The sequence below is a fragment of the Sinohyriopsis cumingii genome, chromosome 18 (assembly GCF_028554795.1).
Source record: "Sinohyriopsis cumingii isolate HCF-2022 chromosome 18, ASM2855479v2, whole genome shotgun sequence".
Taxonomy (NCBI): Eukaryota; Metazoa; Mollusca; class Bivalvia; order Unionida; family Unionidae; genus Sinohyriopsis; species Sinohyriopsis cumingii.
In genome coordinates, this window is record NC_142978.1 from 74,042,594 (window position 1) to 74,061,669 (window position 19,076).

The following is a 19,076-nucleotide window of genomic DNA, read 5'->3' on the forward strand; positions in this document are numbered from 1 at the left end:
TTTTGGAAAGATGGCCTCAGTGGCGGCCGTACTGGAATGAAGAGCGGCACCAGTCCAATTTTATTTAGAATCAAATGGTATCATGGAATGAATGTGTGTGCCAAAGTTCATGGCTAACCTCTAAATAGTGGTGTGTTTCACCATCATCAATTACAAGATTTTATTGAAAGTTTTGTAATGAGAACGGCAGCAGTCATGGCGAATATTTTTTGTCCTCAGAAGTGCAAAATTTAGAACAAAATATGTAACTGTGCTTCTGGTACTAAACTAATTTAAACAACAAAAATTCTGCGTAAGCGTAGTCTCGCCTGTGCTGACAAGGCATGTTCCACATATCCAGCAATGACACTGGAGCATGAAATGCATGTCACTGTGGCCTACTTTTGCTTGTAACAATCTGCATCCGCCACACCACCAGGCGTCATTGAACACCACTCGCACCAGTGTCAAAGAAAATGATCTTAATAAAAAAAAAACCAAAAAAAAACAAAAAAAAACCCAAAAAAATAATTATACATGTGCAAACAACGATGCCACTGGAGAAGTGAGTATTTTAAAAGCTTTGAATATTTTATAGTAAATTCTTTGTTTCCTTGAACCTGTCAATAAATTTAATACCACTCAATAGACAAATATCATTCTATGAAATGACTTGCTGCTGCACGTGCAGCATGCTGGATACATTTAGATATATGCATGATGTCACCAAGGCAAATGAGAGCGACGTCAATAGCTTTGTACGTCTCGCTCATGCTTTGCAGGCAAGACACACACAAAAAAAAAAATGAAAAGAAAACGAGTCTGTAGATTTGAAAAATAACAAACAAGGAATTGGTATGACATGATTTTTCAATGATAGGATTGTTATTAATGATGCATCTAATTACACATGATGTATTATTACACACAGCTTTTGTGATGTCATCTATCAACTACAGTAGTAATAAAACAAAAACATGCATTATAAAGTATTCACAAAATCCATGGTTACTTTGGAGATGGGCTGGATGGAGGTGAGGGGGAGACTGGGAATGAATAAACAAAGGCTTTTTGGCAAAATGTTCAGGCACATTTAAGCATAAAACGAATAAGTGAAACAAGCAACATCTAATGAACTAATAGTCAAAAATGTTTCATTGCAAAAATAAAAAGAGAGCAAAAATGACACCACTGACTTATAACAGACTTCAAAAAATATTACCAAATGCAATATTCCCTCTTGTAGTAATATACCAGAGATAAATCCTCACTAAAAATGGACTGGCTCTGAGCTCCTCGTAAATAAATAAAAACATTTTTCCTTTTCTGGTTACTTTCTTTTGTTTTGCTCTCCAGCTTAATGCCTGCCAATTACCTATTTTCTAACTGATCTCAACAGCTTAAGATTTTTTTTCTCTCACAAGACTAAGATCTGTCAGTGGATGATGGTACCAGCAGATACAGGTGTATTGATGTTTGGTCTAATAATTCTTATCAAACTGCATACATCCAGATAATAATGGGAAAGACTTTAAACCCTGGAATACAAAGTCAAACAGTTCAAACATCACACACCAGATTTTGCAACTGCATTCTTTACTGAGATGATCAAAGAAGGTGGTTGGCTCTGCTGGTAACATTTAATCTGATATTTGTTGCCTTTAATTTTTTTGTGACAGAAATATAACCTTCTTGAATTTAACCAAGATTTTGTTTTTCAAGTGGGTAGAGGTACTTTTTCTTTCAGGAATTTTTCTGGAAATCACAAAGTTGCACTTACTTCTTACACTACAGATTCAACGTTTCATTTTTCTATTGGTCATTAAATATAAATGACAAATAAAAATCTGACAATGATTACACATACAACTTTACTAAAGTAAAACCTGAACTTATAAGGTGCACTTGCCCTACACAATGGTTCAGACAAATAATGGTCAATCATGGAAGAATTTTTTTTTTTTTTAAAACAGCCAAACAAAATATTAAGCTAAAGCGTAGGTACTGATGCAGTTGTAGGAGTACGAGTAATCAGACGGCTCTTGCTATTTTACGCTGCATAAAAAAACACAAAAGACATATGATATTAGTAGTAGTCATTTTGTAGTGCACCCACATCCATGGTTTCAATTACATTATAATAACCTTATTGATGAAACTATGATTTGATGACATTTCACCACTAATAGCAAAATAATCAACAGTATGAATGACCTAATGATTTCTTCATTTGTTTTCGATGAAAATTACAGGAATAATATTAAAACTGCAACAGATTTATTTCATTGATTGTTGAAATGTTATCAAATGTTATCTTTTTGACCTACCTTCCGTTATGAGGATATATTTTTTCATGGATCATCTGCCACAAGCCTACCAAGTTTGGAAGTATCAGTATCACTATGGATACCTCTATGTCTCTTTCACACAGTCAAAGCTATTCAACTTGCACTAGAAAGTTAAAGTATGCTCTGATTGCAGTATATTTTTGTACATCCATTTACTCACCAGTCATACAATGCTCTATCAAAAGTCCTTATTATCCCGCCACAGGGATACTTTCAACTTTTCAAAGGTATCAGAAGGCAGTAGTTGAAATCATGGCATTCAATTTCTGCACATTTATTTATATGTAGATTTGTATAAAAAAATTATAACAAAACTCCTCTGACGTGTTTGTGCGAAATTTTTTCACATTAGAATGTCTATTACTAAAATGCTTGTATTTCTCTATGTAGATTGGACATGACAGAACAATCTACAGGTTTTATATTTACAAATGTATGTCACAGGTAACTTAAAAAAAAAAAAAAACATTCTAAAATTATACATACACTATGATGAGATAAAACTGTAAAATGTAAAATCAAAATATTATCACCTTCATTTTCACATGAATAAAAATTATACATACACAATGACACGACTTCATTTCCCTGGATTTATAAAATGAAATGGTAGTGATGTAGGAATCTCCTACAGCATGATTTAAAATGATAAAAACAATAAGACGAGTACCTGCAAATATAGCCCACGATCATAGATTCTATTAAATGTCTGGAGGTAGCCAATTCTAAGTAAAACATTTACCATGTGTACTAATTTCTTACAGTCCTCCAGTATCCCCTAGCATCAAGAAAGCATGGACAGAGACTTTCGAATTTCTCTATTGAAGATTAGATGTGAAGAAAGGGTGAGAAAAGAAAAACAATTGTGTTGTACATAACACCTTGACTTATTAATCAATTAAAACATTATCCAGGGGCTGTGATGTGGTAACCAATACTAATCTATTGTTTTCTCTGCTTGTGTGATTCCATCATACTGCTATCACTGTGACACAAGACACAAATGTTGTACACAGTGAAACAATGTGTAAAGTTCATTACGTCTTCATTCAGAGAAGATTTGAGGATATTATTCACAGGTGGACTTTTTGTTGATGGACATACCATATCGCAGGTATTTAATTACACACTAATTTTTATATACATCTTGCTCGTGTGCATAAAATTTGTAAACACAGACATGTTATTAACACTTTCAGACTGGGTCTTAAAAAATGAAAGTGTAACAATTGTTGTTGTTGTTGTTGATGTAGGGTTTAACACCATTTTTCAGCACAAGATAGGCTATACATGGCGGTCAGTATTAATGGTGCAGGAAGAACCCGGAAAACCCCCGGAAAGAACCACCGACCCACAAGAAGCTACTGGCAAGCTTTCTCACATAACCACATTAGCCGAATCCAAGACTCGAACCGAAGAAAGACAGAGGTGAGATGGCAGTGATCTATAACTGTGAGCGCTTTAGACCACTTGGCCACTCAGGGCCCCTGTAACAACTGTATAGTACCAGCTAAATGGCACAACCTGCCTTGTGTTTAATAGTTCTCCATGTAGCCACCAGTATGGTATGGTGGAGTTTTGGACGTTACTAACCAAGTAGTTTCAATAACCCTGACTAAATTAAGACCTGCAATCTTGAAATAAAATTAGTTGTGCAGAAACTGTATAAAAAAAAGAATTTATTTGACTTACAACAATATTTAGACACCAGCATCAAAAGGTTTCTTTATTACCCCAAGTACAAACCATCCACTAAGATTGCTCAAAGAACTTGGTCAAGAGCAAAGTTTTTTTTAAAATGCAAACCCACAACGACTTTGCTCTCTGGCGTTTTTTAATTCCAAAATCAATAGGCCTCTTCCGTACTGTAAGTCACCTTTTGACCCTTACGTCAAAACAATTCCTTCTTACCAAACATGGTGTAGATAAACTGTCAATAACCAAATTATTTTAAGGAAGCCATTTTATTTCTTTCATTCAGTGACCATGACCTCTGACCTTCTTACAGACTTCTTCCTTACCCACATGCAAGTTACAGGCTCTGTAGCAGAATCTATTGACAAAATTCAAGCCTTTATTAAGGATTTTTCAAGGCGAGATACTTAATTTTTCTGTCTCCACTAGAAAAGTTTAGTGATGTTGCTATCTGGGAACATGCTGGCAAAGACATTGTTTATTCCAATGTTAGGCAAATAACTGTTATGCTTCAAAACCAAGCAGAGAGTCCAAATAACTTTAGCCCACAAATTGTATTCTTTCACTTACAAGCAAAGTCATCATCAGACAGGAAGACTGTTTAGGGGGTTATCAAGTTCATAGAGCTTGTTATGTCGGTAGGTTTTCGAGTTTCTTTGTGTCGATAGGTTTTAGAGCTTGTTATGTCAAAAGGTTTTTGAGAATCCAAGTTATCTCTTGGATATGGGACTGAGAAAAATGATGCAACATTCCTGCTCCCAATCATATGCCTTTGACTGTTGTTTGATGTTTACCACCTTTCATAGCACTTCACCTATAGATATGATACTAAATGTGTTGAAACATAATCTGCAATGAGGTGAAATAATGTCATCATTCTGTAGCCATTCTTTACATTCTTAATTTTCAAGCCATGATGCTTAGAATTTTGACGTGCTCACCATCTCTGCATCTGAGCATGTGTAACATAGGATTATAGTAAAATTCAAGTCTTTTTCCAAGTTTTCTAGGATGTTGATGGAAATCAAGGGATTTCAAGGATCTCTTACAGATCCTGAAGTTATGCACAAATTGTGGTCCAGGTACTGATCCAGAAACAATGTTACTACATGGAAAACAATTCTTTTCTTTCAGTGTCAGTGACCTTGATCTCTGGGACTTGAAATTGACAGGGTTCTTCCATCTTACCCCAAGGACATGCCAGACACAAAGTTAATCAACTGAAGATGATGGAGAACCTTTTGTGCAGAAGCCATTTTTCTTTCCAACAGCTGCAGTAACTCTGACTATGCAGCCTTTGGTTCAGGTATGAGATGTAGAAACAATGTAACTTCAAAACAATTGGTCTTATTTTCGACCTTGCCTTTTTGACCCTGAAATCAATAGGTTTCCTTATCCCATGTGCAAGACATACAGAATATTGGTTAATTGTAGGGGGTGGAAATGAAATTGGTAATAGACATTTGGATGGATGTACAGCATTACAACATAATATGCCCGCTTTATGGTGGTGTATACAAAAACCTAACCATTCATTTTCACTGCAATGTTGTATATAGGTTTCGGGGATATGGTGTCCATTTTAAATTCTTCTGTCATGTTTGAAAGTAAAATTCATCCTGTAGTGGATATTCTGTATCCAAACATGGGGCTGAAAAGCTCATTCCAAATATCAAAATACCTGGGTTTTTTATTCTTTCAGTGAATGTTACATTTGATTTCCACAGGATCCCTGTCACAGATTAAAACAACAAAAAATTTCCAGACCTTTTTTTAAAAAAAACCCTAAAACTTCTCCCAAACATGAAAAAAGCAGTCACATTAGTCTTAATAATGAAAGTTTAAGACTTTTTCAAGACATTTTAATCATTTTCAATTTTTTCCAGACATTTTCAAGACCTGTAAAAGCAATTCTCAAATTTTAGACCTATTCCATTATTTTCAGACCCTCTTGGGAACCCTGCTTCCAATCCTTGAATTTAGAAACAATAATCATTGGTAGATTGGTTTCTGCCACCAACTATGACAAATCTGTTTTCCTCTTGAATTAGCAACACTTGATGTAAACAATAAGGTCAATCTCAATTAACTAAAGCATGATGTCACAAGTCATGTAGGTCAAGTAAGCTCACAAAGTCCATTCCAGTAAAGTGTTTTTCTTCTTTTTTTTTTTACAACAACTATTATATTATCTATATCTCAAACAAGATGCAACAAAAGTTTATCATTTTTTTCCCATTTCTTTCATCCTGAAAGTCTGTCTTATATAACTTCAACAGTTTTTGGTTCAATTTCAATTTCCACTGGCAGAAAACCTAAGTGTAAGTAACTAATTTAAGACCATACATGACTTGGGGAAAACTTTGGTAGAAAATATTAATCAACAGAACACAAGATAACTTAACAGTGAATCTGGTGCCATCAAAATATTGCAAAATAATGTTTAAGACAATGAATTTGTAGTCTTTAAAGGATGAAAATAATGAACTAACTTTAATTCTTGTGTACATGTGCAGCATCCCTCAATATAAGGAACCTCAGCAGTGTTGCCTCATGAGAAAGTCCAGGGGACATTTCTCAAAACAAACTGCCATAGACCACCTTAATTTAACCAATTCTCATACCTTATCATTATAGAACAGATGTACATAAAAGTTCCCTTGACAGCTCAAGCAAGATGCAATACCGACTCAAGAACAGGCAGCCCCTTTTATAATGCAAATATTGCCATGGGTACCATTATTTAATGGTATTATTATGTTTATAAAATATCTCAATATAAGGTGACCTCACCCATTAGGTAGTCCACTTTTATGGTTAACATTAACAGCATTATAGTGAGGGAGTACTGTATCATATCTTAGTGAGAGAGTACTGTACTATATCCGCCTGTGTATACAGAAATCGAAATAGCAAACAGTGTATATAAATATTTGCCAGATTTGGAGCAAGGCTGTTCCATTAACATGTGCATTATTAACAGGCGAAATATGAAAATTCAATGAAAATGACTCTAATGAAATGCTTATTTACAAGGATGTATCTATTGGAATATAACCTGACTGCAGATATGGCTCAGCATGAGATCACTGACACTACATCTGCATCCAGGAAAATATAGGTACTGTAGTAAGATTGCACAATTGTCACATATATGACATCCTGATTGACAACTTATTGGTGTAATTACCAGCATTAGCTGTCAAAACATCAGCAACAAATGTACAAGCATAAGTCTTGGACAAAGTGATGTTAGACTGACAATGGAATAATTCTGCTGCATGTCATTGTTTTCATAAGGTTATCGAACAAGATTTTGTATCAAATTGCAAAAATCTATCCTTATGTGAGAAAGTTTACATATTTACTTCCTTGCATAAAAGTTCAAAAGAAGACAACCATCCAATTAAGTTCAAAAGCATAAGTCCAATTATTATGAATTAGATATACAAATGTATCTTGCAACTGCAAACATAATGAAAAATGTGACCTAGATCTGAAAGTTTTACTTCAAAGAAACTCTTCCTGGCAGAACTATTGGAAACGCATGCATGTAGTGTTGACAACACATTACAATGAATAAAAGTATTTCAGTCTTCACTAATCAGAAAGCACTTTACATCTAGACTCATTTATCAATGGCCCTTTGCTGTGGTGAATACTAAGTTTTATGAACTAATAAACCTACTGACTGACACAAAGCAGAGGTCAAAAATTGTTTAAATCATGATTTAATGCAAAATTCTGAATTTGTTCCAGCAAAGTGAAACAACCACTTCAACTGCATCATCCTATAAACATTTTTTATGATATCATGAAAGTGCAAAATCATTAATTACTGCAAATCACATGAAGTGTCAGAAAATCAAAAAATTGACTTATGGGAATAATGCAATAAATATTACCATATATACCCACTTATAAGTCAGATTGCAAACAACAAAGATCCTGATCTGCCATAACATAATGTGCCTGCAGATCAGGGTCTATGACTCTTCTTATAAGCAAGTACTTATGGTACTTATTTACCTTGGAATGACATGCACCCAACCATAAACACAACAGACCCAATGTTCCCTTTAAATTATGTAGCCAAAAAATCAAGACAACAGGGCCTATTAATTATAGTGCAAGGTCATAGATATATGGGCCATATCAATCATTGTACGTAGTAATATATACTGGGGCCATAGGTAATCTTATGAAGTGATAATGAGGCCATATTAATTATAGTATGAGGTCACAGATAAATGGGCCATATTAATCATAGTATGAGGTCAACATATAAAGGGGTAATAGTAATCACAATACAAGGTCATAGATAAATGGGCCATATTAATCATAGTATGAGGTCATAAAGAGGCCATACTGATCATAGTTTGAAGTCTTAGACAATTGGTCCTTAGTAATAATAGTATGAAGTCATAGGTCAAGGGACCATAATAATCACAGTATAATGTCATAGATATGGGATGATATTAGTCATAGTTTGATATCACAGATGAGGCCTCATTAATCATAGTTCCAGGTCATAAACATGGGGCCGTATTAATCATAGTACGAGGTCATAAACATGGGGCTGTATTAATCATAGTACCAGGTGATAAACATGGGGCCGTATTAATCATAGTACCAGGTGATAAACATGGGGCCGTATTAATCATAGTATGAGGTCATAAACATGGGGCTGTATTAATCATAGTACCAGGTGATAAACATGGGGCCGTATTAATCATAGTACCAGGTGATAAACATGGGGCCGTATTAATCATAGTACCAGGTGATAAACATGGGGCTGTATTAATCATAGTTGGTATGCATCTTTACATAGCATAATCAGTATTTGCTATTTATGTCAATATGACATGGAAAGCTAAAAGGCTGAAGAATGACATTACATTCCTTAAAAACTGAAGGTTTGTAAATATATATTATTTATGTTACTGTAATTCTTTGGACCAAAATACTTTGGTGGGCAGGAAAAATTCTACTCATTCTAACTGGATTCCACATACATGTAATATGAAAAGCATAAACCGCTTGATAAGCAGTTATAAACATCTGAATCTGTAAATTAATAAACAAAGACTGGTTTAATGGCTTATTCATGAGGTTTTAAAAAAACCTGATGACTGTAGAACTTGCAGTAGACTTGATTACAAGTAACTGATTACACAACGTGTGCTATGATTGGTTGTGTGTGTAGTTCATGTCACATGACCAGGATGCTGACTGTGTACAGTCAGATATGCAATCTTGGTCTTTGTACAACATTACACAATGACATATATGTTGATTTGTGACATTAAGGATTTGTCATGATGTGTGGAGCCAGATGTGTAATCTTTGTACAACATAAAACAGTGACACATGTTGACTTTAGGACTGGTCATGCATGGCTTGTTTGACACATGTTGACTTGTGATATTTTAGGACTGGTCATGCATGGCTTGTTTGACACAGGCAGCAAGCAGCTCATCAACTTGTTCTCCATCACACTCAGGGTCAATGTCAAACTCCTGGAAAAGAATAAAAAGTTACAATAAAATCCTTGTAGCCATGATAAATATTTGATTGTTCCTTTTCTTAGAAAGCTTCAACATGGGCAAACTATCTTCTATTTGAGGTGGAAATTTCCACCAGGAAAGCCACATCAATGCTTTTGTATGTTCAAATACAATATTGCTGTCAAGATGCTAATGTATTTATAAATTCTGAAATAATTAAATTATATGTTTTGAATGTACGGTCCCCAGGTTGCAAGGTGGTCTAAGGTGCTTGCCCCTACAGATCACTGACATCTGGCCATGCTGGTTCAAGTCTTGGCTTGGTCTGATAGCATGTTAAATTTTCCATGTATATTAGAATACTTTCCTTGCCAAAGATCCAAGAATAAAGTTTGGACTAATCAGTGTTTTAGGATAATAAAGGTCATTCAAAAGGTTTTAAACTACTTTTATTATCAAGAGGTCTGCAAATATCTTAAAAGGCTGACAAAATATGATGTGAATTTGTCAACATGAAATGGATTCGCTGCCCCATATAATCTTTGCATTCCCTCAATCAAGTCCATGAAATTTTATATTCCCATGTGGCAATCCCAGGGCTCAAATTTAACATTTTTAGAAATTGCATTTTTCACAAGTGGACAAAAGATAACTTTATAAGTACCATTTCTAATGGTATTTTTTAAAAAAATCAGTTAATTCTATACTTTGGAATAAGAAGAAACAATGCTACTTTTCTATAACTATCAACTGTAATTTTATTACAAATATTTGATAAATACTGGTAACCAACTGTACAGCTAATTGATTTTCTTTATTGTTTATAATGTAATTTTTAATAGAAACTAATATGATGTATGTGATTCCATCTCACAAAATGCAATATGATGTAAATAATAAGAGGAAAAAAAATCTAATAAAATTATTATGTCATATTCCTTGAAAGGAACTTCTTCAGAAAATCTCAAATGCAAATTGCAATCTAGGCCTATTAAAACCCAACTTATCATCCTGCCCACAAAAATTAAAAGAATTAGAATTCAAAGGTGTGGTAATACCTGCTGGTATAGTGGAATAAGCTGGCATCATGTGTGACACCCACTCCAAAGTAGCAAAGGATGAACTTCATAATTCCCATCAAATAACTTTTTTTATTGGAAGGGGGTCTGAGATATAAGTTTTGTGTGTGTGTGTGTGTGTGTGTGTGTTTGTGTGTGTGTCTGCCCAGAATATCTTGCTGTACCAATGACTACACAACAGGAAGTAAAACCAAAATACTGAATAGGTTGTCAAGCCCTTAAACTGATGTAGATGGGAAAACAGATCAACAACTTTTTACAAGGGTTCAAAATACTACAAATCTGCTGCAATTTGACATAACAAAGAACTAGTACAAATCACTTACAAGATGCCCATTGGTTGAACCAAAAATTGCAATTTAGTTTTTTCACAAAAACCATTAAAGTCTGTAAAAAATTTTTTACAACTGTTAATCACAACTGCTGAATAATAGTACAACCAAATTTATGCATTTTCAAGATTAGAATGGTGATTTTTTTCAGAAACATCTTTTTATACGCTGTATGGTGCATTAATCTCATGATGTAGTGCTGATCTAATCATGCACGTTTGGAATTTCTGGAAAATGAAATGTTCATAACACTCTGGCACAAATATGTGATTGGCCATCCTACAAAAAATATAACAGTTCAACTTCATTCTATATTGTATTATGAATTTTATTTATGCTATCTGTAACACAGTAAATTTTACGGTCAGCATCATTAAATGTAGCTAAAAGCAGTCAGTTCTGGCAGTCAGATTAGATGTACAAGAGGTGCCTAATTTGTTTCATAGTATCTAAAATGAATTACAGTAAGTACATTTAATGATGCTTATTCGAAAATTTGGTGTTACACATGCAATAAAATTCGCTATGCTATGTGGAACAAACTATAGCAGAGAAGACAAAGTAACAGGTTTTACCTAGCAAAGATACCTGGCAATATAAAAACATTTACATATTTTTGAAAATGGTTGGGTGCAACAGAGGTATCCAACTTTTCCTCAGAACATTTATGCCCTAGTCAATTATGTCTTATCAGTAGGTACCTGTAGGGCCACAGTATCAGGCAACATGCTGAACAGCGAAAAGGAATCCAAGCATGCTTCACTGCATGCTTCCGATTTATGCAATGTAACTTGCTCAATTTATAACTGCAAGGAGTTTTACTAATGATCCACCAGATAAATTTGTAAAGTTTGGCAGATGCAAAAAAGTTACAAAAGCCTGAACCTCAACTTATATTTTCCACAATTAATTCATATAATGTAATAATGGTGTTAAAATGCAGTCCTGATTCACTATTTAATGTTTGTTCACTTCAGAAGCTAGTGTGACTTAGTTTCCAAAAGTAGTGGCTTAAGCTAGCATGCCAGATTTGTGACCATATGGCGTAGATTCAAATCCTAACAGTGGATCGGCCTGGCTCTGCTACCATAGCATGTCCCTTGGCAAGGCACATCACCTGAACTGCCCTGGTACAAAATAATCTTCATGCTGCCGTGTCATAAAAAAAACCAAACCAAAACCTTTTTTAGTCTGTAACTTAACAAAAAATATTGTGGCATGTTGGGTAGAAAAGAAGTTTAATACCAGCTCTGAGAAACAGTAATTGTGATTTGACAGTCATTTTTTTTAAGAATTGTTTTGAAAACAAAACTGAATTAGTATTTTAAAAAAATTAAAACCAGAGTACTGTAAAGAGAACATTATATAAACAACTTGTTTTTAATATCTCTTCATATAGGTACTAGAAGGTCCTGGCTGAGTCTGAAAATTATTGACCAATGATGGTCATATTATGCAGTCTTGAACTAAAGTTGCTATGAAGAAACATCCAATTTCTTATTAGAATTACCATGATCTCTAACCTTTCAGACTTCAAAGTTGAAAGACTTCTTTATTGCCCTAAGTGCAAGCCATCCACAAAATTTGGTCAAGGTGTTCTGATAAAGTTATTCTGCGAAACCCATATTTATTTGAGTCACAAGTAATTTTGACATTTGGATCCTAAATTCAATAGGCCTTATAAATAACATAACGTAGGAAACACACCCTAAACACCTCAACTAGTAATACCATAATAACCTTGAAAATCTCTCTTCATACATGATTTCTACTAAGAACCTCTATAAACAGCATAGAACTCCCCCTCCTTTTAGAACATTTTGAAGAAGAAAAAAAGAAAAAAAAAATTAAAAAAAAAATTTTAAGAAACACCAGGCAAATGCAACAAGAAACCAGCGATGTAAAGCAAGCAGGACCGTTCCCGAACTCTCCTTCCCACTAATGACAGCCAACCATTCAACTGTAGGGACCTTTATGGCCCCACAGATTGAGGCCAAACTATCAGGGTTCCTTGAATCCATAAAAGCCTGGGGGAGGTGGCACCATCCCCTTCCCCAGGAACAACTAGCAGGCTGCGGTGCAGTCAGAAAAAAGTGGCATATGCACAATTGTGCACACGCCACTATAATTAAACTCAACAACAACAACAACAACAACAAAAGGCCTTTTTCATAATGTAAAGGTCAAATATGGAGAAAAATTGGCAAATTTTTTTAAAAAGCTTTTTTTTTGCAGAACAGTATCTGCAAATTAAAAATCCACTGCTTAGGTGCAATTATTTTCATTTGTGTAATTAAATATTTAAACCAGAGGATTCATACTGTTCAAAATTACTTCAGTATTACCTCTCTGGACTTTGATTTGGATTGGTGTTACGAGTGAGACTGAATTTGGTTGTTATAAGTCATATTTTACTGTAGTGTATTGATGGGACAGTGATCTCAAGTGAAAATAATAATTTATGGTAACAACCTGTGAAAAAAAAAATTAAAAAGGGCAAATGTGGTCTATTTCTTACATTTCTTGAGGAAAAAAGGCACAGACAATATTAATATAATGTCTGAAAAACTGCCTAACCAGGAGGTAACAGTGCATGTACTGCAAGTTTTTAATTTAATTTCCATGCCTATTTCAAGTAATGACTTTTGTTTCACCTCTACTCTGAGATGATATATGGGAAAAGGGAGAGACAGATGGAGAAGACAAATGGAGTGAGAAGAACACTAAGAAATAAGCTGTCTCCATTCACATGATATGTGATTTAAAATTTAAAGCAATTTTTCTTATGCTCAACTTTTCCTTTACTGATTAATGGAGATGATATTAATGCTGCATCTAAAACACTGTGAAAGATTATGTTGGGAGAGGAGAGGTAACATTTATACCATTTTTTTCTTTAGTTGGCATCGCAAATAACTACAGTATCAAGAGTTATTGGCAATAATTTGACCCCCCCACCCCACCCCAAGGCCATTTTGGTATACTTATTTTCTCTTTGTGGCTTACAGGATATAAAGGTTAGAAAATATAAAGGATATTTTCTCTTCCTATATTAATACCAGAAATATTTCATCATTTGGTTAAAAAAGGGTGATATTTTAACAAGCTGAAGGAAATTTTCTTTAAATGTTTTGGATTATTTATCAATCTTCCTTATCCCAAGTTCAAGCCACTCACAATATATGGTCCTGGTCTGTGCTGCAGAACTAGTATTATTGCACAGAAGTAATTTCTTTTTTAAAGTTGCTGACTTTGACCTTTGACCTTATCACCCTGAAATTGACAGGCTTCTGTTTTTTGTCCAAAGTTCATGCCATTCACAAAGTTTGGTAATGGCAGATGGTGGAGAACTGTTGTTATTGTGTGAAAACAAAATAGGAAATGGATAGGTGGACATGTGTATATATGTAGAAGTATTTAATGGCACTGCAGCGCAACTGTGGCTAAATTATGCCAACTAAAAGTAACATTTGAAAAATGTAAAGAGTTTATCAAAGTGTCTGGCACTACTGGGTGAATATAATTTTTAAGCAATCGAGACAAGACCGTTTCTTTGTTACCATCTCTGGTATTCTTCACTGATACCGAGAGTTTCAAATTAGTTACATATTTACATTTAGGACAAAGTAGACATTATTGGTACACCCAAAAGTCTTTTCATCCATTCAGGGGTGGGGGTGGTGACGACATTTTTAAGACAGACATTGTGGCTGCTATATTACATTGTATGACTAGCACCATTTTCATTTCAGATTTCCATGTCAAATGATTATCCATGCTGGGGGAATAGTGACAAGATTTTTAAGGCAGTCCTGGCAGTCATATTAGATGTATGAGAGGTACCTTTCCATTTCAGACCAACTATGTATCAGATCTCTAATGGTGAAAACCCAATACTGATATAGCCATCCATTTGGACTGGAGAAGAAATCACAATATTTTCATGATTTGACATCCATTCTGCAGGAGCAGCAATAACAAGAATTTTAAGATGCTACAACGGTGGCCATATTGGCTGTCCGACCAGCACCAGGACCAGCTATACAGTATAAGAAGTCTTTTACTGAAAACCCCATGCTTATAAGCACATCCAGTCTGGATAACAAGATTTTCATGATGGGTTCCATAGTAACCATATTGGTTATCACACTGGTACCATTTTTGTTTAACTCATTTGGCCCCAGAGGTTTTTGTCGTTTTCGCCTGAAATGTGTGTAGGAAAGACATTTGGTGGTCTACTTCTGAATACATCTTAATACATCAGCTTTCAACAGATTTTCCATGAGACTAATGCCTAGTTGTATTAGAAACACCATTTTCCATTGGTTATTTTGCTTGCGCATGAGCAAAGGGGTAAAAGTTGGAGATTTTTATAAAAAAAATTGTTGCTTAATGGACCCATCATTATCAAAAGGAGATCGCTCTTTATTCCAAATGCCCACCTTATCTTAGTTTTTGCTGCCTTAGATCTGAGGCCGAAAGGTCTAAAATCCAGACACAAAATCACATTTTGACTACGAGTGAATTTTGGGTGGAAAAAAAAAAAACAGGTCCAAAACATGAGGTTTTTCCCTCTGTATTTTGTAGTGCAACTACAACTTCCAGATTATCTGGTATCATTTTAGAGCTATATCTGTCTGCTTTTTTGTAATACCACCCACGTTAGTGTATCTTAAATGGCCTTGATGCTGCAGAGCTTGGAAATAGGGTACAGCCTCATCACGCTTATAGACGGGATTGGGGCCAAATCGGTAAGACAAATTAGACATCAGAGGCAGTCTGTTATGGAAAACCCCCAAGTTGATATGACCATCCAGGTAGGAGGAACAGCAATAAGACTTTCAGGATGGCGACCATGGTGGCCATACTAGAGGTCATCGTATCAGCATCATTTTCATTTACAAACAACTAGACACCATAAGAAGTCTTCCAGTGAGAACCCCATGTCAATATGTCTTTCTGACTGAGTCGAGTTGTCATAATAAGATTGTCATATCAGCACCATTTTTTTTATACTGTTGACCAGTTAGACACCAAAAGAAGTCTTTGAGTGAAAACCCCATGTTGATAAGACCATCCATTCAGGAGGAGTAGTAATTAGCAAGATTTTGAAGATGGCCACTGTGTTAGCATTAGTGGATATTTGAGCACCACCACTTTCATTTAGGCCAACTAGACCATTGGATGAATGTGTGTAAAGTTTCAAAGTAATCCTCCAAGTAATTTAGGAGGAGTAGGAATAAAAAAATTTAAGCTAATGGACAGATAGATGACGGACATCTGACTATCCTACAAACTGACCAGAAGAGCTTAAAAAATATGAATTGCACAAAAATCCTCTAAAAATAAAACCTTCCAAATAAATTTAAGCATGAAGTACAAGACAGAATACAAAGGATAAATGTGTTAGAATTCTGTAAATAGTATATGAAATAAAAGATTATGGTAATACCTGTAACAGACATGCATACAGACAGATGGACAGATATCACAATATAGTATGATCTAACTTATTGTGGGCTTGTAAAAAAAAAAAAAAAAAAAAAAATTCACTAGCTCCAGGTTTGTAAAGCATTAGAGACATCCATAGTGACATGAATTATAGCCAGTTTTCATACCAAATCCCATAAATATTTGCTCTTAATTTCAAAGCTCATTTCTGTATAAAAATAATTTTTTGCAAATAAAATGTGGTTGAAATTTATTTCATAATTTTCCTTCAAAACTGATATGTCCATTCTGGTTTATTACAACAGGAATACATGCTTGAGGAAAAATGTGAATGAAACAAATTATGAGCAAATAATTCTTAAAATCCCATTTAGTCACAATCATCTATTGGGACAATAAAGGATACACATCCTATTAATTATTGATTTGCTTTGCTGGCCCTTTTTTTTACCAATCATGGTCTGGAATCTAGAATGTCTCTGCGCAATATGGTTTTCAAACAGAACAGACATCATGTAATCATACTATTAATCAGTACAGTGGCTACAAACTAAAAGTAAGATGAAACTTTAAAAAAAAAAAAAAATGGAGCACCAAGTGCCAATTCATCCCAGCAGTCCCAAGACAGAGATTTCAACTTTGCATTTATGCCTAGCACATTAGCCCAGCTTTTGTAGGTGTGAATATTTCCAGCACTCCAGTTCCTCCATATGTCAATTAATTCAATACAGGGCAACCCGTCATTTTCCATGAGCTTTTAGGCAATACCCCAGGGACTATCAGACTCTGCATCAAGAAACCTTCAAACTAAATGCACATTAATAGGGTGTATTAGGAAGAGAACTCCCATCCAAATTCACTTAAACATCAACCAATGATTGATCAGCCAGTTTTTGAGCTCCTATGATACAGTAATATTGTTGAAGTGTAAATATATTTTATGACTGTTTTCATTACCATATGTGGTTGCTTATAAGTTGAGTCCAAGTTCAAACTGCAAAAACCCAGATCTCCCATCACATGTCAGCAGACCTGGGTCTGTGTAGTTTGACAGGAGTAGTCAACAGAACAAGCAACACAGACACTGAACTCCCAGTACATTACACAATGCTGATTGTGGTCTATCTTGTCTGCAGTTGGACCCAACTTACAAGTGAGTACAGACAGTACATGATGCCTACAGTGTTGACTGAATGCAAATATTGGTTATGGTTGTATTTAGATATGATCAACTAAAAGTGAGGTTTTTCACCACTATCTTCCAATAATGTTCAAATAAATGTTGCTAAATTATTCATGTTTCTATTCAATCTCATTCACTTGGACTCTTGTATGCCTCTGTGATCTCTGACATCCGACTGTCTGGAAAAATGCGTTATTGAGTGCAGTTACAGCATGAAGGTGATTTGCTCAAACTTTTCACAAGCAAACCAGCAAAAAAAAAAAATACTCTGCATCTCAAAACATACTTTATGTGACATTTCATGCCAAAAATCTATTGCAAGTTTAAAAGGATATCATTAAACAATTTTTTGTACAGATGCTGATGTAGGTATGTCTCAGTCAATGGAACATTTCATCATCACAGTGACACTTCACATCAACTCATCTCATCAACCAATTAAATCCAATTTGCAAATTCTGGGAAAGTCTAGTTCTCGGTTTACCAGTTCCTCATTTGGTGAAAATCAAGTAGAGTGGTCAAATGAAAGTAGTTTCTTTGTGACAAGTAATGTACTAAATAAAAAGTAGTTTCTTTGTTACAAGTAACGTACTAAATAAAAAGTAGTTTCTTTGTTACAAGTAATGTACCAAATAAAAAGTAGTTTCTTTGTGACAAGTAATGTACCAAATAAAAAGTAGTTTCTTTGTTACAAGTAATGTACCAAATAAAAAGTAGTTTCTTTGTGACAAGTAATGTACCAAATAAAAAGTAGTTTCTTTGTTACAAGTAATGTACCAAATAAAAAGTAGTTTCTTTGTTACAAGTAATGTACCAAATAAAAAGTAGTTTCTTTGTTACAAGTAATGTACCAAATAAAAAGTAGTTTCTTTGTGACAAGTAATGTACCAAATAAAAAGTAGTTTCTTTGTTACAAGTAATGTACCAAATAAAAAGTTTCTTTGTTACAAGTAATGCACCAAATGAAAAGTAGTTTCTTTGTGACAAGTAATGTACCAAATAAAAAGTAGTTTCTTTGTGACAAGTAATGTACCAAATAAAAAGACTCATAGGACTTGCACATTAACTAGATTCATGACAAAAATAAAAATGGCAAGTAGTACTGAAATGATTGATTCATAACATCATGATGACAGTTCTTAGAATGAGACCCCGGTTTCAAAGTGCTTTTAAAGTTGCTATCCTAAGAAGAGGCCCAACTGGACCCAATATCATTCACCTATACAAGAGCAGCTGACAATGAACTAAGGCTTACTTGACTTTTTATAGAAATTTATTTCAGCATCTCTAAAAATAATTTTTGCAACATTTATCTATCTTTGCATTTTTTTCCATATTGATAGCACCTTAGTAAAATTTGTCCAATAATGAATGTACTTTATGCCAGGTTAGTTTTTTAAAATTTGGTTAAATTCTGCTGAGCATTATTTTTTTTTATTGTGGGGTGGGGGGTGAATCTGTTTTATACAGTGACCTTATGTGATGGCAGCTTATCATCGAAT

At 34.4% G+C, this 19,076-nt stretch overlaps 1 protein-coding gene across 2 annotated transcripts in view; it reads right to left on the reverse strand.

Moving 5' to 3' along the window:
• Positions 1–831: 831 nt before the first annotated feature.
• Positions 832–19,076, reverse strand: part of LOC149776986 (ATPase MORC2-like) — a 134,246-nt gene continuing 116,001 nt past the window's right edge. For both annotated transcript variants that reach the window (XM_089941723.1, XM_089941722.1), the window contains exon 30: positions 832–9,541. In XM_089941723.1, the coding sequence (XP_089797849.1) occupies positions 9,452–9,541 (90 nt within the window). In that variant the 3' untranslated portion in view covers positions 832–9,451. The remainder of the gene's footprint in view (positions 9,542–19,076) is intronic.